The following is a 23620-nucleotide window of genomic DNA, read 5'->3' on the forward strand; positions in this document are numbered from 1 at the left end:
TGTAGGAAGGAGTTTGTCCGTTGTGTATTAAAGTGCTGCACCACAGAAGTATGAAATCAATACGACCACAGTGGTGATGCTGCCTTGTAGTAATGTTTATTTCAGACTTTTTTACAACAACAAAAAAAAGCCTTGACAGAATAAAGCATCACACAAACTAAATAAATACTTTGGGTTTATGTCTACACTGATTCAGTATAGTGCACTTCTGTCATTCAACATAATTCACACAGACAAATGAAGATAATCTGTAAATCAGAATACAATGTAAATCAAGCAGGATGAATTTTGACAGAAATCACACCGTCGGGTTTTGAGCGTACAAGTTATTCCTGAACCGGTAATAATCAGTATGATTTCAAAGAGACCCTAAAATGACTGTGAGCTGTCATCTGTCCATGCAGTGTATCTCTGGATAATTTATACATCAGGCTTCTGTCTGCATCGTTCTGCTTGTGAAATTAAGCCTGAATACAACTATACAACCTGGCTCTTCCCATTCCTTTCAGAAGGAGAACCAGAACTATCTATAACCATATACTATATATTTCTATTACTGTTCCCCTCACAGACAGCAGAGGGCTGAAAAATAATAAATCTACCCCTTTAAATAGATAAAGAGATTAGTTTCACTCAAGTGGTTGGTTAACTTATAATTGCATCTGCATGCTTGATGGATTGGGATCTGACACTGAGAAGGACAGCTATCGTAGAAAGTTCATGTGAAAAGTCGACTGGGAATAGGGAGCTAAAAAAAAACAAAAAACAAAAAAAAAAAAACTAATTTCTGGATTTCTGGAATCCCAGTTCTGTATTATGAAGTAAATATTTTTAACTGACAGATATCCATAAATCCTGCCGTTTCAATAGTGCAAGGTTTCTAACCCACATCCATTTGAGTTCTTTAGGTTTAAGATGCACTTTCTATGAGCATTAAGTTCTTCCTGTAACAATCCAGACTGCAGAGTGGAGTTCCTGTCTTGGAGCATGAATACTTCTTCAGGTTGGAGCAGCCAGTGACACCGCAGCTCACAGGAGTAGGTGGAAGTGGACATGGTGGGGTGGGTGCCGGAGCGGCCACTCCGACCGGGAAAGAGATCACTGCTCCCTGAGCGTTATCCAAGTACCTTACCATGGGCACCTGCAAATGCTTGGCCTTGCGCTCTTTTGTGCTCTTGATTTTGGCCTTGCTGGTCTTTGTGAGCCTCTCGATGGTCTGGTTCTTGTTTTCTTCAGCTTTTTTTGCTGCCTGCAGGCGTCTCTTGCGGGCTCGTTCCTCCCGCTTCTGCAGCATCTCGGCCGTCAGCTCCTTCTCTTTGTAGCCCATGGGGAGCTCGAAGAGGGGCTGGATCTGCTGCTTGTGCAACAGTGCTTTCTGTTAACGTTAATGACACAGAACAAGCAGCTGATGAACAACAAGCCACAAGTACAAGGACATGATTAGAACATTATAATACACATAATTGTGGTAAGTGATTACTGACAAAAGCCTTTTGAAAGAAGAAAACTACTCTCCCATTCCCTCTCTCCCAAACACAAGAGTTTAACCTCACTGGACATAAATATAAACCATATAAAGCTACAGTCATAATCACTAAGAGACAAGAGAGCAAAATAAGCTATGCTCTGTGTCTACTCTGTCAATCACAGCAACATCAGCCAATCGTAGGCATCTGTACGCTCATTTATGTGGAAGAGGGCAGATCTGTTTAGCTATCTTTTCTGTAACACAAGCTGAGCATCAGTTTAAAAAATGTGGTTGGTTTCTCATGTCAGGAGGAAGCACGAGTTGGTTGGTAGCCAGAAAAAATGCAATGCTCTAACACTATACCTGTCTGGCAGTCAGAAGAGACTCGTCTATCTCCTTCTTAAGCTCTCCGTTATCATCCAGTTCTCCTTTCTCCAGAGCATCAAGCCACTTCTCCTCCTCATCCATAGGGCCTTCCAAAAACGAATCGGTGTCCATGTCTGGCAGAGGAGAAGGCTCCAAGTTACTGTCCTCGTCTGGAACACCACGGAAACATTGGGACACTGCTTATGTATCACAGAGACCTTTTTACAAAACCTAGTATGCAGTAAGTATAATAAACTGACTGGAATAAAGATATTCATGCATAAAGTTATATTTAATTGTATTTGTATAGCACTTTTAACAATTAACAATAATAAAAATTTTTTATAATATTTTCAAAGATAAACGTTTTTATTTATATTTATCCCTAATGAGCAAGCCATACAAATAAACTGCTTTGTATCAAAGCACCAGTGAGAGCAGAAAAAAGTATCCAGTGATACTTAAAATGATTAAATTCCCATAAAAAGGCCCTTTTGTCTCAATGAAAAAAAAAAAAGAAAGGTGTCTCACTTAGAATGAGGAAACCTAAAGACTCACCGAGCCAGGCACGATACTGCTCAATAGGAACTCCCTCTGAAGGCTCATCATCGTCATCATCGTCGTCCTCGTCGTCTTCATCATCAGAGTCCTCGTCGTCATCACTGTCCACGATCAGAGGAGACATCGAGCGAACAGCCTCCGGGATCACCGTGAAGGTTGGAACGCTGAAACGACAACATTTAACATCAGATCCCAGCAGTTGAGCAGATGTTGATGCAATCCTAGATTAGACTGCATTCTATCTCGGTTCTTATCAAATGAAGAAAAGTAAACAAATCCCTTACCTCTTGGTGCCCAGTGTTTGCCCTCCTAATTTGATCTTCAGCTTCAGCTGTGGAGGCTTCAGCACGATGCCGGAGTCTGACTCCAGAGCCTCAGATGAGAAGCTGTGACCATCGTCACGGTGGTGCTTCTTCTTATGTTTCTTGTGTTTTTTGTGCTTCTTCCTGTGGGCATTGTATTCATCATCATCCCCTGAAAAAACAACAACACACAAATCCAGTCAACTATATAATCTTTCGGTTGAACTTTGCTCATATTTACACTGTACATCCAGGGGGAGCTCATTTATCACGTCTGAGGTCCATAGATCAAGCTGTTGCTAACTGATTTTTAAGCTCAAATGAGTTAATAAACAAGGACATTTATGTGATTGTGCAAATTTAAACAACAGCATAACATTTTAAGTGCAAGGAGGTGCAGCAGGCAGTGATTTGAGCTTCAGACTCGCAGGTTATAGACTGTGTGGAGTTACACGTGTGGGTTTCCTCTGGGTTCCTCGCCGGTGCATGGACTATGCTAAATTGCCCCTAGTTGGGAATGTAAAATACCATACGAGTTCCAAGATGACAGGCTTCTATAATACACCAGCCACCCTTTTATTTATATATCAAATAAAAATATATAAAAAGTCTTGAATTATTTTCTATTCTCACTATCTGTTAATGCTCAGATAGATGGATAGATTCCCTTTCTGAGTTTGTTTCCTCTTAAGGAATTCATTCTAACATATTCTCATATCATATCCTCCAGTTTGCTCATTAAAAGTTTACTTACTGAATTTATATATTTCTGTAAATAAATATCGTGACATTGTCCATTATTAAGCACTATACAGATTAAATTCAACTGGTACTGTTATTAATACATTGCATACGGTTGTGATGGTCTCATTTACCTTAACCAGAGTGACTTACATTTGTATCTCATCCTATTCAACTGAGCAATTGGGGGTTAAGGGCCTTGCTCAGGGGGCCAAGTGTTGGCAGTTTGGTGGACCTGGGATTCAAACTTGCAACCTTCCGATCGTTAGTCCAGCACCTAAACCACCTGACAGATGCCACGCCTCGCTGACTACTTGAATAATTGTGATGGGTTTGTGTGCACGGTGCCCCGAGATTGTCTGGTGTCACATCCAGGGTGTTTTCCCACCTCATGCACAGTTTTCAGGACAGATCCACAGTGACCCTGAACAGGATAAAATGGTTTGTTTGCATGTTTGTTTGTATGAATGAATGAATGAATCTCTAGTGCAATCATAATGCTTGTTATAATAACTGCAACTACTGCAGTCTGAGATTCTGAAAATCCCTGATTTTACGGCAGTGGTTTAAATGCCAGACTACTGGCCCCTGAACAAACCCTTATCCCTCAACTGTTAAACTGTATAAATGAAATAAATGTAATTAATAATAATAATAATAAGAATACATTTTATTTAAAGGCGCCTTTCTGAACACTCAAGGTCACCGTACAAAAAACAACAAAGACAATCCAAATCGAATAGCTACATTGCGATACAAATTAGACCAGCAGTACAAATTATGCTGTAGAATAAGCTAAACTAAACAGATGAGTTTTAAGCTGAGATTTAAATAGTGAAAGAGAATCAATATTACGGAGTTCAGATGGAAGTGAGTTCCAGAGCTGAGGTGCAGAGTAACCGAAAGCTCTATTCCCCATAGTTACAAGACGGACAGAGGGAACAATGAAATGAGTGGAAGAAGAAGATCTAAGAGTACGAGTTTGTTTTGGAGTATGAAGAAGATCAAGAAGATATGAAGGTGCAAGATTGTGGATAGCTTTAAATGTTAGAAGAAGAATTTTATACTTAATACGAAAAATAATGGGAAGCCAGTGAAGCTGTTCCAGAACAGGTGTAATATGATGGATAGAGGAAGTACGAGTAATAATGCGGGCAGAGAATTTTGAACAAGTTGCAGCTTATGAAGGGTTTTGTGAGGAAGCCCAATAAGAAGGGAATTACAGTAGTCAAGCCGGGAGGTTACTAGACTGTGAACAAGAGTGGTGGTTGATTGGGTCGTGAGAAAGGAGCGAAGCCTATTGATATTTCGAAGGTGAAAGTATGCAGCCCGAGTAACATTATTTACATGAGAGGTGAAAGAAAAGGGCCTGAAATTAGTTCTGAAAAAGGCCTTTTGACAAAACCCTGAAATGTAAATAGAAATGTAGTGACACCAGGACACACACAGTTATTCATGTGAAGATGATAAAGTTAGAAAGCTAATGTGGGTGTTGGATTTAAACCATACACATTCCTTTACTGATATTCAAACCAGCAAACTAGGAAAACATTTAAAAGAAAATAGTTGAGGCTGATCTGTTCAGTTTTCTCTCTGCTCCAGCTGTACAACTGTAGTGCAATTATCTGTCTATAAGCTTTTCCTTCCTAGTCACCATGTTATAGTATATACTGTAATTGTACTGTTTTTGTACAAACTTTCCAATGCTCTTGAACTCTCTCTATCTGTTTCTCTCTTTCTCTCACCCTCTCTCACTCTCTATCTGTCTCTCCCTCTCTCACTCACTCTCTATCTGTTTCTTTCTCTCACTCTCTGTCTCTCTCTGTCTCTCTCTCACCCACCCTCTATCTGTCTCTCACTCTCTCTCTGTGTATGTATGTGTGTCTGTGTGTATGTCTGTATGTGTGTGTGTCTGTATGTGTATGTGTGTGTCTGTATGTGTATGTGTGTGTCTGTATGTGTATGTCTGTATGTGTATATGTGTGTCTGTATGTGCATGTCTGTATGTGTGCATGTGTGTGTCTGTATGTGTGTGTCTGTATGTGTATGTGTGTGTCTGTATGTTTGTGTGTGTCTGTATGTGTATGTCTGTATGTGTATGTGTGTATGTATGTGTACGTGTGTGTCTGTATGTGTATGTGTGTGTCTGTATGTGTATGTCTGTATGTGTGTGTCTGTATGTGTATGTGTGTGTCTGTATGTGTGTGTGTCTGTATGTGTATGTGTGTATGTATGTGTATGTGTGTGTCTGTATGTGTATGTGTGTGTCTGTATGTGTATGTGTGTGTCTGTATGTGTATGTGTGTGTCTGTATGTGTATGTGTGTGTCTGTATGTGTATGTGTGTGTCTGTATGTGTATGTGTGTGTCTGTATGTGTGTGTCTGTATGTGTATGTGTGTGTCTGTATGTTTGTGTGTGTCTGTATGTGTATGTCTGTATGTGTATGTGTGTATGTATGTGTACGTGTGTGTCTGTATGTGTATGTGTGTGTCTGTATGTGTATGTCTGTATGTGTGTGTCTGTATGTGTATGTGTGTGTCTGTATGTGTGTGTGTCTGTATGTGTATGTGTGTATGTATGTGTATGTGTGTGTCTGTATGTGTACGTGTGTGTCTGTATGTGTACGTGTGTGTCTGTATGTGTATGTGTGTGTCTGTATGTGTATGTATGTGTGTGTCTGTATGTGTATGTGTGTGTCTGTATGTGTGTGTGTGTGTCTGTATGTGTATGTGTGTCTGTATGTGTATGTGTGTGTCTGTATGTTTATGTGTGTGTCTGTATGTGTATGTGTGTCTGTATGTTTGTGTGTGTATGTATGTGTATATGAGTGTGTCTGTATGTGTATGTCTGTATGTGTATGTGTGTGTCTGTATGTGTCTGTATGTGTATGTATGTGTGTGTCTGTATGTGTATGTGTGTATGTATGTGTGTGTCTGTATGTGTGTATGTGTGTGTCTGTATGTGTGTGTATGTGTATGTATGTGTGTGTCTGTATGTGTGTATGTGTGTGTCTGTATGTGTGTGTATGTGTATGTCTGTATGTGTGTGTCTGTCTGTATGTGTGTGTATGTCTGTATGTGTATGTGTCTGTATGTGTGTCTGTATGTGTGTCTGTATGTGTGTCTGTATGTGTGTCTGTATGTGTATGTGTGTGTCTGTATGTGTATGTCTGTATGTGTGCATGTGTGTGTCTGTATGTGTGTGTCTGTATGTGTATGTGTGTGTCTGTATGTTTGTGTGTGTCTGTATGTGTATGTCTGTATGTGTGTCTGTATGTGTATGTGTGTGTCTGTATGTGTATGTGTGTCTGTATGTGTATGTCTGTATGTGTGCATGTGTGTGTCTGTATGTGTGTGTCTGTATGTGTATGTGTGTGTCTGTATGTTTGTGTGTGTCTGTATGTGTATGTCTGTATGTGTATGTGTGTGTCTGTATGTGTGTGTGTGTCTGTATGTGTATGTCTGTATGTGTATGTGTGTGTCTGTATGTGTGTGTGTGTCTGTATGTGTATGTCTGTATGTGTATGTGTGTATGTATGTGTGTGTGTCTGTATGTGTATGTGTGTGTCTGTATGTGTATGTCTGTATGCGTGTGTCTGTATGTGTGTGTGTGTGTCTGTATGTGTGTGTGTCTGTATGTGTATGTGTGTATGTATGTGTGTGTCTGTATGTGTGTGTCTGTATGTGTATGTGTGTGTCTGTATGTTTGTGTGTGTCTGTATGTGTATGTCTGTATGTGTATGTGTGTGTCTGTATGTGTATGTCTGTATGTGTATGTGTGTGTCTGTATGTGTATGTGTGTGTCTGTATGTGTATGTCTGTATGTGTGTGTCTGTATGTGTGTGTGTGTATGTGTGTGTCTGTATGTTTATGTGTGTCTGTATGTGTATGTCTGTATGTTTATGTGTGTATGTATGTGTATGTGTGTCTGTATGTTTATGTGTGTCTGTATGTTTATGTGTGTCTGTATGTTTATGTGTGTATGTATGTGTATGTGTGTCTGTATGTTTATGTGTGTATGTATGTGTATGTGTGTCTGTATGTTTATGTGTGTCTGTATGTTTATGTGTGTATGTGTGTGTCTGTATGTTTATGTGTTTCTGTATGTGTATGTGTATGTCTGTATGTTTATGTGTGTATGTATGTGTATGTGTGTCTGTATGTTTATGTGTGTCTGTATGTTTATGTGTGTATGTGTATGTCTGTATGTGTATGTGTATGTCTGTATGTGTGTGTCTGTATGTATGTGTGTCTGTATGTGTGTGTGTGTGTCTGTATGTGTATGTCTGTATGTGTGTGTCTGTATGTGTATGTGTGTATGTATGCGTGTGTCTGTATGTGTATATGTATGTGTGTGTCTGTATGTGTGTGTCTGTATGTGTGTGTATGTGTATGTCTGTATGTGTGTGTGTCTGTATGTGTATCTATTTGTGTATGTGTCTGTATGTGTGTATGTATGTGTATGTGTGTGTCTGTATGTGTATGTCTGTATGTGTGTGTCTGTATGTGTGTGTCTGTATGTGTATGTGTGTGTCTGTATGTGTGTGTCTGTATGTGTATGTGTGTGCCTGTATGTGTATGTGTGTGTATGTGTGTGTCTGTATGTGTATGTGTGTGTCTGTATGTGTATGTGTGTATGTGTATGTCTGTATGTGTGTGTCTGTATGTGTATGTCTGTATGTGTGTGTCTGTATGTGTGTGTCTGTATGTGTATGTCTGTGTGTGTATGTGTGTGTCTGTGTTTGTATGTGTGTGTATGTGTGTCTGAGTGTTTGTTTGTGTGTGTTTGTCTGTATGTGTATGTATGTGTGTGTATGTATGTGTGTCTGTGTGTGTGTCTGTATGTGTATGTGTGTGTCTCTGTGTGTGTGTCTGTATGTGTATATATGTGTGTGTATGTGTGTATGTATGTGTATGTGTGTATGTATGTGTGTGTCTGTGTGTGTGTCTGTATGTGTATGTGTGTGTCTCTGTGTGTGTGTCTGTATGTGTATATATGTGTGTGTATGTGTGTCTGTATGTGTATGTGTGTATGTGTGTCTGTATGTGTATGTGTGTGTCTGTATGTGTATGTGTGTGTCTGTGTGTGTGTGTCTGTATGTGTATATATGTGTGTGTATGTGTGTATGTATGTGTGTGTCTGTGTGTGTGTCTGTATGTGTATGTGTGTGTCTCTGTGTGTGTGTCTGTATGTGTATATATGTGTGTGTATGTGTGTATGTATGTGTATGTCTGTATGTGTGTAAATGTTTTTTCATACTGTACAAATAATGAATAAACTTGAGTTCAGCATCTTTATCTGTAAACTGTTGTCCTGTAGCTATAATGTATAATGATCACTCACCTACAAAAAACCTGGGGTGGATCATCATGTCCTTCCTCTTTCCCATTGACGTTACTGTATAAAACCTCAGTTGATCCACACTGCCAACATGTTAAATGTTTTACTTACACAGTGATCCCTGTTTACTAACTGCAGTGCTACAGCTAACAGGCTAACCGCGTAAACAGTAAGTCAGACACAAACTTTCACTACACTTAAAATATTTAAACGGATCACACTGCAAATAAATTCACAAAGACACTCACACTCCTTTTACCTTCTACTTTTAACTGTTTTTTTTAATATACAGCACTGCGATAGCAACAGCAACCGCACTAGAGTCTTTTATTTGAATTTACAAGTGTCGTTTCTACATATCATGGGTAATGTAGTCCAAAATGTAGGCACTTCTAAGCCGTGTGCGTACGAAAAGAACTACATTACCCATAAACCTTTGCGTCCGCGAACGGAAGACAGGCAAGGTCAGCTTAGTAAGTATGTGCTTAGATTTATATAGTGTACGTGGTTTAGCACGTTGTTTTTTAATATATGTACATTCATGATTTATGATGTTTTTAAACATATGTAATATACATATATATATATATATATAAATGTAATAATGTGTAATATGTAATAATGAAACGTGGCTTGTTACATTGTATATGCACAATGTAATGTATTATGTATTATATGTGTATATATTTGAATATATGGTGCTTATTTGAATACAGTGATACCTCGAGATACGAGTTTAATCCGTTCCGTGACTTTGCTCGTATCTCAAATTGCTCGTATCTCAAAACAATTTTCCCCGTTTAAATGAATTGAAATCCCATTAATCCGTTCCAGCGCGCAAAATTCCACTCCAGTTGTTTTGTTTATGTGTTTTGAATATGAAAAATGTTCAGTACCTGTATTTATAAATGACAAATATTGTATAAAAACATACAGTAATAAAAGAGAATGTTAAAATAAACTGGTTTTACTTTACGGAAGATGCGCACGGAGGTTGAGGGAGGATTAAACAGAGGCATTTTGTCTCGTACGTACTCTTTCGCTTTCGTTCACTTACTCGCTACTGTACACTCTTAATGCTACTTTATACTTAAATGGAACTTAACTAAACGTCACTAAAATTGATGAACTTAAATCAAGCATCGCGTTAGTTCTGGCAGGCCACGTCGTCAAGCGTGCATCAGCTGTTAATCAGTTACGACATCCATATTACCGACCATTTAAATTCCCATTCATAGAGCCGCTCTAGCGCTTCGCTGCTGTCGCGATCTAAACTCCCTCCTCCAACCCCGACTCCACCATGCCGGAACCCGTGTTCCTTGTACCAGTTTACGTCATAAATCTCCACATATTTCTCTCTCTCTTTCTCCCTCTCTCTCTAATTATTTATTTATCCATTCATTCATTTATTACTTTCCAAAAACGCGTAAGCGAGCATATCTAATACTATGAATGATTAGTGGTTCTGTTACACGGGGGTTTATTCTAGTCGCTGCTCTCCCAGCTCTGTCCACGCATGCGCACGGACGGGCGCGTGGATTTTTGCCCAGAACAGAACCATACCGCCAACACTAACTGTATGCATATCATCTAATAAATTCTCTTTTGACAAAAGAGGTAAAGTGGTCCTGACAGAACTGAAATTCTCTTAACTTAACTGAACTTAATTGCTACAATTTCTGTTTTCTTTACATTAATTTTGCTTCATTTTCTTCATCGCTTTTCTCTTCACTTGTTTTTGCCTTTTTTGTCACTCTTTCCTCACTAACATCTGCCGGTCGTTTTAATAAAAACCTGTCCGGTCGGCGTATCAGATGCGGTGTAGTCGCACAAGTTCAAATTTATTTAACGGATCCAACGATTAAAACGGATCTGAAAATTATGGATCCGCAGATGGTCGGCACCTCACGCAGATGGTCGGCACCTCACGCAGATGGTCGGCACCTCACGCAGATGGTCGGCACCTCACGCAGCGCCTTTGCGACTCTCCATAGGAAATGAATGACATCCTGTTTATCGGCCGTCGTTTGTTGTGTGCAGTGGAAAGGTGGCTTTAACTGAGTGAGACACGGGAAGCTGAGGCGGGAGAAACAGAGCACACGTGGTTGTTGGGGATCTTTGTTTCGGCGGCGGCGGCGGCGGCTCAGATGCTCGTATCTCAAAAATTTGCTCGTATCTCAAGACAAAATTTTGGTCGAATCACAGCTCGTATCTCAAAAAAGTCAATATGTCAATGCACTCGTATCTCGAGGCATCACTGTGTTTTTTATATATATATATATATATATATATATATATATATATATATATATATATATATATATATATATAAGGTGCTGGTCATATAATTAGAATATCATCAAAAAGTTGATTTATTTCACTAATTCCATTCAAAAAGTGAAACTTATTATATTAACGTATTGTATTCATTCATTACACACAGACTGATATATTTCAAATGTTTATTTCTTTTAATTTTGATGATTATAACTAAGGAAAATCCCAAATTCAGTATCTCAGAAAATTAGAATATTACTTAAGACCAATACACAGAAAGGATTTTTAGAAATCTGGGCCAACTGAAAAGTATGAAGATGAAAAGTATGAGCATGTACAGTAATCCTTTTGCCTGAATTACTGCAGCAATGCGGCGTGGCATGGAGTCGATCAGTCTGTGGCACTGGTCAGTGTTATGAGAGCCCAGGTTGCTCTGATAGTTGCCTTCAGCTCTTCTGCATTGTTGGGTCTGGCATATCGCATCTTCCTCTTAACAATACCCCATAGATTTTCTATGGTCAGGCGAGTTTGCTGGCCAATTAAGAACAGGGATCCCATGGTCCTTAAACCAGGTACTGGTAGCTTTGGCACTGTGTGCAGGTGCCAAGTCCTGCTGGAAAATGAAATCTTCATCTCCATAAAGTTGGTCAGCAGCAGAACGTATTTTCATGCCTATAATAATCAGGGTTGCAATAATATTCTGCTCTAATCTTCATGACACGATGCTCTCTGGCACTACTAATTAGTTATAATAATAGATAAGAAAAAGCGATCACCCTCATTTTTGGTCATTGTATCCTCTTTTTCTTAGGAATCATGAACTACTCTAGGTTTTTGACAGCTGTGAGTATGGCAAGGAGGCCATCTCCTATCCGCCTCCTGAGTAAGACATGCTCCATCAGACAGACACACATGACTGACTAATGCCTGAATTGATGAAATCAATGTAAACATTTTAAAGATCTTGATGTAATTGTGCATTAGGTAAGTGTACACTACCCCCCAAGACCCCTAAGGTCTCTAAAAAAAGGTGGGTTGAAAATTTGAATGCCTATGTTCATAAAATTCCATCCTCAGGGTCTGTGAGCTGTAGACTGTTTATAAAATGACTAACATGATGCGCATCCGAAAAAATTGGGTTTTTCAGCAAACGTAATCAATTTTTTCCTAAGGCCATGCTTTAATGCATGTTTTTTTCATCACATTCTACATATCTTTCAGCTTATTTGTTTAATTAAAGGATAAACATAATTGAATATTGCACCTTAAAATAAAACTAAAAGGCAACAAATAAAAAGTCTTGCTCTATTATTCACTGCCGTGTCTCATCTGTCCAGCGGAGCTGCAGCAACGCTCTCCCCCAAGCCTGATCTCTCTTGCTGGTGGAGCCCCAAACCCCAACACTTTCCCCTTCCTTTCTGCCACCATTAAGATGAAGAATGGAGAAACTGTCGTGTTTGACCAGACTTTGATGAAGAGGGCTTTACAGTATTCTGGCTCTTCTGGGTAAATCTGTTTGATCATTGCTTCAACTCTTTAACACACTGGTTGACACCTGGGCTGCCAAATCCTTTCAGTGTAATTATTTAAAAGGCTTGGTATTAAACTGCATTTAAATATGAATGCGGCTGTAACATTATACAGCAACAGATAGACTGATCATAAGCAGTAGCTTGTCAATGTGCATTCATTGCAAAAAATTTAAGCAAAAAAAATGCTTAAATCATTTAAATTCATGAATTTATTTGTCCACAGAAATGCTTTTCTCTCTGGATATTTAGTAACATCCAGAATGAAGTGGTCTTCACACTGGAATCTTCATCGAAGCACAAAAATGAATTTGAGACAGCGTTCTTTTAAATACATAGCAAAATAAAAAGATTCTTCATGAGTTCTTTAGAGAGTAAAGATCTCCATCAGGTCCAAAATGATTTCTAACTGTCATCTATCTTGTCTAAATGCAAAACATCTGCCAGATGGTTCTACAAATGAAATGATGAAACATTATCTCAATATGCACAATATAATATAGAGCAACTCCAGGAAAGGCAAGTTGGAAAATAACATTTTGTTAGAAAAGTCATGTGCAATCAGTTTTCAATTGAAAAAGAAAAAAAAACTTTAGAACATGCAAATGTGGATACTTTTTGCATAGGTAATAGACATATTATAAAGACTCTATTAATATTCCAACACTGACAGTGGGTAAGGTGGAGCTTTTTACCCTGAAGTTCGGGTCAGGACAAGTGTTAATGTTGGCTTAGGACTTAGCGTTAATGAGAAGAAGCTCGTGTCAAGAGTGTATTTGTCTTTGTAACTTCAGCATTCCGGAGCTGATCTCATGGATGAAGGAACTGCAGAAGAGGCTGCACAATCCTCCCACAGCATCCTACAGCCCAGAGAAAGGGCAGATGGACCTGTGTGTCGTCACTGGCAGTCAGGAGGGCCTCTGCAAGGTACTCGATCTGTCCTATGTACATGAACACACATTGCTGTCTCTCTGCTAAAGCTCCTCAAGCTGATCTTAACCCAATACACAAGTGCTATGTATCTTATAGGTTAGAATATATTAGAATATATTATGTTATACTGTCTTCAATATAGGTTAATTATCTCCTGCCTGCCTGCCTTCATTAAAGGTCTTTGAGATGCTCATCAATCCTGGTGATAACGTCCTTCTTGATGCTCCGACGTACTCAGGAACTCTGGCAGCGGTAACCTTCTTCTATCAGTTGAACATTTCTGTAAAGGTCAGAGCACACAGAGCAGCTCATTTATCATTTAACCCACACCCACAGATCCAGCCTCTGGGATGTAACATCATAAACGTGCCTAGTGATCAGCATGGAATGATCCCAGAGGCTCTGAGAGACCTGCTGTCCAGATGGGATCCTGCAGATGCACAGAAACCAGGCAGCGACGTCCCCCGCGTCCTCTACACCATCCCTAATGGAGGAAACCCCACAGGTGCATCCATGACTGCAGAGAGGAAACAGAAAGTCTATAAGGTTGTGCTTTCACACTGCAGCTATGCAGTATAACTCAATTCTGCTCTCACTAACAGCAGCTTGGAAAGTAGTTGATTCCCCATATAAACATATTTAAAGTATATGGAGAAGTTTTCTATGAGGAAATTTATTTTCACTTTGTAACTTTCAGAGGTAAAACTTTAACTTTTCCACACTGGAAAGTCTTCCCAGGGGTTTTGTGCTTTCTCGGTAAATTCACAAACTACATTTTGATCTTTTTAACATCAAGAGAGAGAATAAAAGAAACTAAAGCTTGACGTAAATCATTATATAGTATATAGATGCTATTATGTAAGTGATAACAAGAGCTGACTTGCTTCATGGATGTTCCACATCGTCATATTTAAAATGTTAAAATAATTTATAAATGTTTAATATCGTGACATTAATCATGTTAATAGTATGAAGAAGGAGATCACAGAACCTTTGATCCTGTTTTTTATCAGGCCACATCACACTAACTACAAAGTGTTTTATTCCTTATTTTCAGTATTCTATCTATTATAGCAATCTTAAAAAATCTTGTTGCTAAACAAATAAGTCATTCGAACGCACAACCTTTTATTTGACACATTTCACATTTAAGCAGCTCAATTCTTAAAGCAGGCGGTGTTTCTCCTACAGGGCTTTTATTGATGCGAACGCTAGAGGATCTGATAATTGACAGATTTATATAGATCCAGAAATTTTCTTGTACTGTGTAAATCTGATAAGGTTATTGTGTGCATGTACACACACCAGAGAGAAATTTTTATTAACTGTAGAGCAGGGGTCACCAACGCGGTGCCCGCGGGCACCTGATCGCCCGCAAGGAGCACTTAAGGCGCCCGCGAGGCATGTTCTAAAAATAGCACTGGTCAAAATATAGTTCCGTTTAAAAAAATTTTCAATGGTACAATGTTGAGCAGAATGCAGTGCCAGGCTTCCCACTAACAGACATTTACAGACAAAGAAGAGATAACATGTGTTCATTGAAAACACCATAACATTAAACTAAAAATGGTGCACAGAAATATGAAAAATTGTTAAAAAAAAAGGCTAGATAACTTGTGACTTGATTAATGATTTCCTTGACATTACTTCCTGACTTTCAAATGTTGGAACAGATAAACATAAATAAATGTTGCATGTTTAAATATTCCTACGGTCATTGTTGTATAAATCATTGTTAATAATTGTGGGGAATAATTAACATTGACATGTGAGCAGTCTCTTCACCCAATTATTATTATTATTATTATTATTATTATTATTAAAAAGTGATCTGTGCAATTTTGCTATTGAGGAAGTTTGTATCAAACAGGTAGTCCTTCGTACTACTCAGTTCCCTTGAAGTAGCCCTCAGTCTTAAAAAGGTTGGTGACCCCTGCTGTAGAGCTTTTGTTCTAGTTCTCATCTACCTGGGAAAAACAAAACAAAACACAGCACTGGTCAAGAAATAACAATGATCATGTTACTGATCTTATACTTTTGTGTAATTTTATATGGACTGTGGATGTGCATACATATGTGTGTGTGTGTGTTTAATTTGTACAGCTGGCACAGGATTATGATTTCCTTATCATTGAGGATGATCCATACTACTTCCTACAGTTTGAAAAGGTACTGATTGGTTTATTGGCCTTTTTAATTTATTTGTATACGGTTAGACTTTAACACGTTATTGTGCTTATCTACACAAGCTGATAAGCTTTCGTGTTGAACAGATAAGACTATCGGCAACAGTTAAGAGCCGGAAGGAATCAGTGTGTGTTTTTTTTTTTTTTTTCAGCCGTGGGCTCCTACCTTCCTCTCTATGGACGTTGATGGGCGAGTAATACGTACTGACTCCTTTTCCAAGATCCTGTCATCAGGGTATGTGTGTATGTGTGTTTGTGTGTGTGTATGTGCGTTTGTGTGTGTGTGTGTGTGTGTGTGTGTGTGTGTGTGTGTGTAAGCGAGAGTGACTGTACACACTACCAGGTCTAGACATTATCTTTACTGTGCTAACAGAGATATTTGATAAAACTTCAAGTCGCAATAAATCACTTAAATTAGATTCAAGCTCAAGGCTGTGTGAGGAGAGTTAATGAATTAAAACAATAGAGTAAAGACTGAGATTTTAGTGCTCTGCTGTTTAACAGTGTTACTCAGTAACTCGATGAAGCAGCTGAGGAGAAAAGAGTATTATCTCCCAATTATTACCCAAGAGTATTATCTCCACACTGCTACAGCTTTTTTGTAAGAGTTACAACAGCAGCTACAGATTCAGGCAGACATCTGATACGTCCGGATTAAATTACACACACAAACAGCAGCATTGTGAGGGTCACAGCTCAGTGCAGAGAAGACAAGTGTTTGTTCTTCTTGTGGCTCCACTGGGTTTGGACACGCCAGGAATAGTGCAGGTGGAAGGAGGAGAGAGAAGAGAGATTGTGAGCTAAATCTGTCCAAGGTGGTCTGATGCAGAGAAACTGGATATTACTAAATTGTTCTTTATTCTACAGCCATGATAACACACACGCACACACACACACACACACACACACACACACACACACACAGATTGCAGTACAGTAACATAACAATGATATAAAGTATTTACAATAATTTACAAATTTTTTGTAGTATCTCGAAATGGTAATTCTAATGCTTTCACTGCCAAAAACCAGGTTCGATTCCGGGGCCGACTGAAGAAATGATCTGTCACGTCTGTTAAGTTTAGATGAGTCGGTGAAAAGACATTTCTGTTTTAGCACTGTTTTTTTTTTTTTTTTTTTTTTTTATTAAATAAATGTGTGTGTGTGTGTGTGTGTGTGTGTGTGTGTGTGTGTGTGTGTGTGTGTGTGTGTGTGTGTGATGTTTGTGTGTTGCAGATTGAGGATAGGTTTTGTCACAGGGCCGAAACCGTTAGTGGATCGTGTGGTCCTTCATATCCAAGCGTCTACAATGCACACCAGCACCTTCACCCAGGTTAGATCATGTCATCATCTCTATACAACTATGTATGTATCTCAACATGAGAATCATTAGGTAGATCATTATTAGGTATGATGGTGTAGGACATCATGTTAATGTAACACTCTTTCTCTATACTGATCAAACTGGTCTTTGTGGTTCAACACTCATGGAGGAGACACTTCCTGTACTATAAGTGTATCTGTGAATGGCTAGACCTCGCTCTCTGTCTCTCTCTCTCTCTCTCTCTCTCTCTCTCTCTCTCTCTCTCTCTCTCTCTCTCTCTCTCTCTCTCTCTCTCTCTCTCTCTCTCTCTCGCTCTCTCTCTCTGTCTGTCTCTCTCTCTCTCTCTCTATGTCTCTCTCTGTGTGTGACTTAAGCAGAGTATCACAATAAACAGTGAATTGTGCTGTCGCTCAGGACACCAGGCTTTACATAACCTGTTTGTGCAGTAAATAGTCTTGAGTGCTTACAAAACCACTTCCTGTTTAGATCTGCTGAAGCAGTTAACATACAGTATAGTAAAGCCCCAGAGAGGAACAGAAACAAGGTCAGGATTTTATGCTACACACTGGATCTTTTTCAGTACAGTGTGTAAAGACCTGTATAGAATACAATATTGTTAAACACACAGCTGATCAGAGTGCAAATGTGAGCATGATGTTTTAACAACATGAAAAAAGCTTGATTAATATTGTTAAGTAATCAGAATATATTAATATTATTAGTGTCACCAGTAAGTAGGCTACATTTCTCTTCTCTTTGTTTCTCTTCTCTTTATTCCCCTCTCATGTTCATTCTTGTCTCCTCTCCTTTTTCTCTCCAATTTTCTTTTCTTCTTTTCTCTCCTCTCCTCTCCTCTCCTCTCCTCTCCTCTCCTCTCCTCTCCTCTCCTCTTCGCTTCTCTTCTCTCCTCTTTGCTTCTCTTCTCTTCTCTTCTCTTCTCTTCTCTTCTCTCTTCTCCTTTGATTTATTTTTTTCCTATTTCTTCTTCTCTCCCTTTCTCTTTTCTTTTTCTTTTTTTCTTTTCTTTCATCTCCTCTCTTGTCCTCTCATCTTTTCTTCACTTTCCCCTTTCGTTTTCTCCTCTCCTTCTGCAGATCATGGTGTCTGAGCTCCTGCATGTTTGGGGACAGGAGGGCTTCCTGAAGCACATAGACAGGTAAGTGTGGAAGCAGCTGAACTGGTTTAAAACACACAATAACACGCACACAAACACACACACACACACACACACACACACACTGCCAGGGAGCGATTCTGTACACAGGGCCAAGCCCTTCTCCTCCTGAACATCTCTGTTTCTCTACACCGTAGTTTATTTCACTTTTAAATACCTGACTGCTTCATCATGCTCTGGTGTGTGCTGTAAAAGCAGCAGATGGTCACAGGGAATGCTGATGTTGAGGAAGATGTTGTGATGTAACTTGTCTTTGTATTTGTCAGTGTGGTGGAGTTTTACAGAGCCCAGAGGAACGCCATCCTCTCTTCAGCACACAAGTGGCTCCAAGGTGTGTTTCTGTCTTACCTCTCAGTGTCACATCTTTGACTCGAGAGGAACACAGATTTGTAAATAAATCAGGCAGAGTTATGTGTTTTATACATCGATTTATTGGTATTTAGTAGAATATTAGCCATTTATTTGTGGTTACATGTTGTAAGGGTGCTGTCTTTAAACTGCTGGCCTTAGTGGTTTATTATGAATTGAAAGTAGTGTGTGTGTGTGTTTTCTGTGTTTTATACAGATGTAGCAGAGTGGCACGCACCAGCAGCCGGCATGTTCCTGTGGATTAAATTTAAGGGCATTAAAGACACACAGAAGCTTATTATGGAGAAAGCACTGGAGAAAGAGGTGCACACATACATGCAACCACACGTGTGTGTTTGTGTCTCTCTATCTGTGTGTCTGTCTGTGTGTGTGTCTGTGTCTCTGTCTGTCTCTGTGTGTCTGTCTGTGTGTGTGTGTCGGTGTCTCTGTCTGTCTCTGTGTGTCTGTCTGTCTGTGTGTCTGTGTCTGTCCGTGTGTATGTCTGTGCTTGTGTCTCTGTCTGTGTGTGTGTCTATGTGTCTTTGTCTGTGTGTTTGTGTGTGTGTGCCTTTGTCTCTGTCTGTGTGTGTGTCTATGTGTCTCTGTTTGTGTGTGTGTGTCTGTGTGTGTGTGCCTGTGTCTCTGTCTGTGTGTGTTTGTCTATGTGTCTTTGTCTGTGTGTGTGTGTCTATGTGTCTTTGTGTGTGTGTGTCTGTGTCTGTGTCTCTGTCTGTCTGAGTGTGTCTGTGTCTGTGTGGAAATTTTTCATGTGTCCAAGCAAAAATCCTGCATATGAGTACACACACACACACACACACACACACACACACACACACTACATTGGTCCTTGTACAAAGCAGCACACAGTAAAAAGCTCAGAACATTTTAAAAACATCTACAGTGACAGACTCCTTCAGCTCTTCCACGTCACCTTGATGTTGTGTGTTAGCCACCTTGATGTTGTGTGTTAAACTGTAGCCACAACCCGAAGAACTGGATTAGCAATTTGATTGAAAATTCCTGTTTGATAAAGTTAGATTTGTTTTTACAAGTGTGTTTTTCATGCTTTGGTGAGTCTGTTTTTAAAGCAATTGCATCATAACTCAGTGTTAATATTGTTAAATATTGTTATTGTTAAGTTAATATTCTGCAAAAAGTAAACATACCTTAAAGCAACAACAATTTTAAACTCATTTCTTTTTTAAGGTGCTGCTCGTGCCTGGAGGAGTGTTTAATATTCACAGCTCAGAGCCATGTCCTTACGTGAGAGCGGCCTTCTCTCTTTCCACACCGCAGCAAATTGATGAGGTAAATCACACACACGCTCACCAACACATCCAACCTCCATCTGTCTGTCTCTCTCACACAAACCCTGAACCGTTTTGTATGCAGTAATGATCTCAGTTTCCAGTGGTGCCAATAATTATGGTGTAGATGTATTAGAGATAAAATAATTTGTCGTTTCTGACTACGTATTCAAATTAGATCTCTCTTTTATGTTGTATTTAGTATCCTGTTTTTCACTTAATTGTATTGGGGTGCCAATACTTCTGCAACTTTAACCTTTGGTTGCACTTTTTTTTTCTACCAGGCTTTCAAGAGGCTCTCAGAACTTATCAAAGAGGCTTTGTGAGAACATCTTTGCTACATAAGAGGAATTATTTTCGTCTTCAATGATTGTTTTGCACACAGACACTATACCAATATAATGTTGCTACTGAGGGACAAATTTCTCATTACTTTGTCCTACCTTCACAGTTTAACGTTAAAACGCTATAATTTATAGATCATTGTTGACTTTACCTGAAGTTCAGTTAAAATGAAGGCAGATAAAATCATTATTAACCCAGGAATACTGATGAACACAAGAAGTTTATACACTTGAATTATCTTACGATCTGTTTTAGGTTTTAGACTGTGAATGAATCTAATAATAATATATAGAAGTGTGAATGCTGTGTTTTAAAACATGTTCAGGTGTTCAGTGGTGTAATAAATTCACTTTCTACAAATTTTCATCTCGTCTGCTCTAAACAAGAAACAAGACAACCAAAGCTTCATTCCACTTTACTGCTAATCGTTCATATTATTTTTTAGGATGTTGTAAATCTGGCACACACAGGCCACTGTCTTACCTCACCAAGATGTGCAAGAGAATAGAAATAAAGAAAAATAAAAATCAGTTCAGATTTGTGTTCACATTGAAAGGTATATTTCAGAATCAGATCAGAATCAGTTTTATTTGCCAAGTGTGCACACACACACACACACACACACACACACACACACACTGGAATTTGTTGTGGTTACAGGAGCTCTACTAAACATATTGTATACATAAACACCAAAAATTGATGCTAAAAACATAGACTAAAAGGGTAAAAAAAAGTGAATAATATACAAAGGTGCAGTTGAGTCAGGGTTATTGTTTTAATTTATTTGTATAGCACTTTTAACAATTCACATTGTCTCGAAGCAGCTTTACAGAGTATAGAAACAGAAAAAATAAGAATATAAATAAATACATAAAATAAACATTTTAAATTAAGTTACTATATATCTCTAACATGAGAAAGAGAGAACCAGTTTCAGAAGGGAATTCAATCTCATTTGGGTGACATTGGACAGTAAATAATGTAAATGTAAGTAATGTCATTTCTACAACAGGTTATAACAGTGCAACGAGAGCTCCTGAGGAACTAATGTGTCAGCGCAAACTCTGAGTTTACTACAGACCCAACACTAATTCATTCTTGCCAAAGTCTTCAAATGATTGCTGATAAAAACCAGACCATACAGCTGACTGACGCATTGGGTCACAGAAGGCAAGTCTGGATAAGTCTGGATATAGGAAGTATAACCTTTGCTGGGCTTATAACCTATGTTGCTCCCACTTCAGGTCCTTTGAGATGGTATTATTCAAAAACCTGAATAACTCCACAGCTGTCAGTGCTATTTGTTAAAGGTGAGCGGAGGGAGAGATAGAAGGTCTGTCTGGAGTCCACTATCATCTCCACAGTTTTTAGCGTATTAAGCTCAAGGTCACATAAAGTGTGACTTTTGCTCTTTACACTGTTCAAGAAAAGAAGTCTATGTCACATATTAGGCTACTTCTACATGTAGTGTAAACACTAACGCACTATTAAATAACCTACTGTATAATATCTCTCCTGTTTGGTCTCCTGAAGAACGCACTTGAAGGCTTGTCCCAATTGTACATCAGGTTTTAACAGACTGCCTGCATGTTGTGTGTGTGTGTCTGTGTGGGAGAGAGTGAAGGATCGTGTGCACAACTTTAATACAAAAGGCTTTAAACATAGCTCATTCACACACACACACACACACACACACACACACACACACACCCTCACTCACTCACTCAGTCCCAGGGGAAGTGTCAGCTTTCATTGTATCTTATTGTGGGTAATCACACATCCTTCCTTTCCCTTGCTCTAGCTTGAAAGGTTCTTATGGATTTATGGGTCACGTAAAACTTTCCATTTATATATAACCTTCAGCACATGGGCTGTATGTCTGTGCATGCGTCTGTGACATGGTCTTAGAGGGGTGCAGAAGAACATGAAGCAGAATGAAGTACTGAATATTTTCCATAAGATAAAGATTCAATAATGAGTGAGTGAATGAGTAAATAAGTGTAAGTTCTTAAATGAGTAAATAAGTTTAAGTTCTTGAGTGAGTAAATAGGTTTAAGTTCTTGAGTGAGTAAATAGGTTTAAGTTCTTGAGTGAGTAAATAAGTGTGTGAGTGAATGAGTAAATAAGTGTGTCTGAGTAAATAAGTGAGTGAGTGAATGAGTAAATAAGTGAGTGAGTGAGTGAGTGAGTGAGTAAGTGAGTAAATGAGTGTGAGTGAGTGAGCAAATAAGTGTGTGAGTGAATGAGTAAATAAGTGTGTGTGTGAGTAAATAAGTGAGTGAGTGAGTAAAGTGAGTAAATAATTGTGTGAGTGAGTGAGAGTGAGTAAATAAGTGAGTGAGTAAATAGGTGTGAGTGAGTGAGTAAATATGTGAGTGAATGTGAGTGAGTGAGTGAGAGTGAGTAAAAGAGTGAGTGAGTGAGTGAGTGAGTGAGTAAATAAGTGAGTGAATGTGAGTGAGTGAGTGAGAGTGAGTAAAAGAGTGAGTGAGTGAGTGAGTGAGTGAGTGAGTGAGAGTGAGTAAATAAGTGAGTGAGTGAGTGAGTGCGTGAGTGAGTGAGTGAGTGAGTGAGTGAGAGTGAGTAAATAAGTGAGTGAGTGAGAGTGAGTAAATAAGTGAGTGAGTAAATAGGTGTGAGTGAGTGAGTAAATAAGTGAGTGAGTGAGTGAGTGTGAGTGAGTAAATAAGTGAGTGAGTGAGAGTGAGTAAATAAGTGAGTGAGTAAATAGGTGTGAGTGAGTGAGTAAATAAGTGAGTGAGTGAGTAAATATGCGTGAGTGAGTGAGTGAGTGTGAGTGAGTAAATAAGTGAGTGAGTAAATAAATGAGTAAATAAGTGAGTAAATAAGTGAGTGAGTAAATAAGTAAATAAGTGTGAGTGAGTGAGTAAATAAGTGAGTGAGTAAATAAGTGAGTAAATAAGTGTGTGAGTGAGTAAATAAGTAAATAAGTGAGTGAGTGTGTGATTGTATGAGTGAATAAATAAGTGTGTGAGTGAGTAAATGAGTGAGTGAGTGAGTGAGTGAGTAAATAAGTGTGTGAGTGAGTGAGTAAATAAGTGAGAGTGAACTATGCATATGTATACATCACTTTTAGCAAATCTATGGTGTATGAAATATCCAAATGCTAAAGGAGATATTTCTGAGATTCCTTTTCGTTTGAGACCCTTTTAGATAAATAAAATATGACAATATTGTGAACGGTGACATTTCCAGTCACTATGAGAACACAGTGTGTGTTTTAGAGCTTTAGTTCCAGCCCTGATGTAACATGTGAGAGGTGCAGGGCTGAGCTCCTATACACTAGTGCATATGACTAACATTTTACAATATCTCAGGTTCATACATCAGATTTAAGAAGCTTTACTTGGCTATAATCGGTTCAAGCTGATGTTCACGGTGCGAAAAAGAAAAT

The 23620-nt window shown here is 38.8% G+C and overlaps 2 protein-coding genes across 9 annotated transcripts; one reads left to right on the plus strand and one right to left on the minus strand.

Annotated features, from left to right (window-relative positions):
- Positions 1 to 74: 74 nt before the first annotated feature.
- On the minus strand, positions 75 to 9120 carry ino80b (INO80 complex subunit B). 4 transcript variants are annotated; one of them, XM_060874975.1, is made up of 6 exons: positions 8783 to 9117; positions 3592 to 3862; positions 2680 to 2869; positions 2393 to 2559; positions 1832 to 2004; positions 75 to 1375 (listed from the first exon to the last, which is right to left on the minus strand). In XM_060874975.1, exons 2-6 carry the CDS (start codon positions 3602 to 3604, stop codon positions 911 to 913), a joined length of 1008 nt encoding a protein of 335 aa, XP_060730958.1. In that variant the 5' UTR covers positions 3605 to 3862; positions 8783 to 9117; the 3' UTR covers positions 75 to 910. The 4 variants fall into 4 exon arrangements, with proteins under 4 accessions (XP_060730958.1, XP_060730957.1, XP_060730956.1 ...); XM_060874974.1 differs by lacking the exon at positions 3592 to 3862 and having other exon boundaries at positions 8783 to 8862; positions 9039 to 9057; XM_060874973.1 differs by lacking the exon at positions 3592 to 3862 and having other exon boundaries at positions 8783 to 8862; positions 9028 to 9050.
- On the plus strand, positions 8893 to 20732 carry aadat (aminoadipate aminotransferase). Of its 5 annotated transcripts, none has more exons than XM_060874969.1 (14): positions 8893 to 8948; positions 11868 to 11939; positions 12394 to 12562; positions 13380 to 13512; positions 13696 to 13770; positions 13855 to 14064; positions 15622 to 15687; positions 15857 to 15939; positions 16941 to 17037; positions 18123 to 18184; positions 18469 to 18533; positions 18768 to 18874; positions 19757 to 19858; positions 20142 to 20732. In XM_060874969.1, the coding sequence occupies exons 2-14, from the start codon at positions 11873 to 11875 to the stop codon at positions 20181 to 20183; spliced, it is 1278 nt and encodes a 425-aa protein (XP_060730952.1). In that variant the 5' UTR covers positions 8893 to 8948; positions 11868 to 11872; the 3' UTR covers positions 20184 to 20732. The 5 variants fall into 5 exon arrangements, with proteins under 5 accessions (XP_060730952.1, XP_060730950.1, XP_060730954.1 ...); XM_060874967.1 differs by lacking the exon at positions 8893 to 8948 and adding an exon at positions 9228 to 9252; XM_060874971.1 differs by lacking the exon at positions 8893 to 8948 and adding an exon at positions 9228 to 9243.
- The last annotated feature ends 2888 nt before the right edge of the window (positions 20733 to 23620 follow it).

This window comes from Tachysurus vachellii, chromosome 7 (assembly GCF_030014155.1).
Source record: "Tachysurus vachellii isolate PV-2020 chromosome 7, HZAU_Pvac_v1, whole genome shotgun sequence".
Taxonomy (NCBI): Eukaryota; Metazoa; Chordata; class Actinopteri; order Siluriformes; family Bagridae; genus Tachysurus; species Tachysurus vachellii.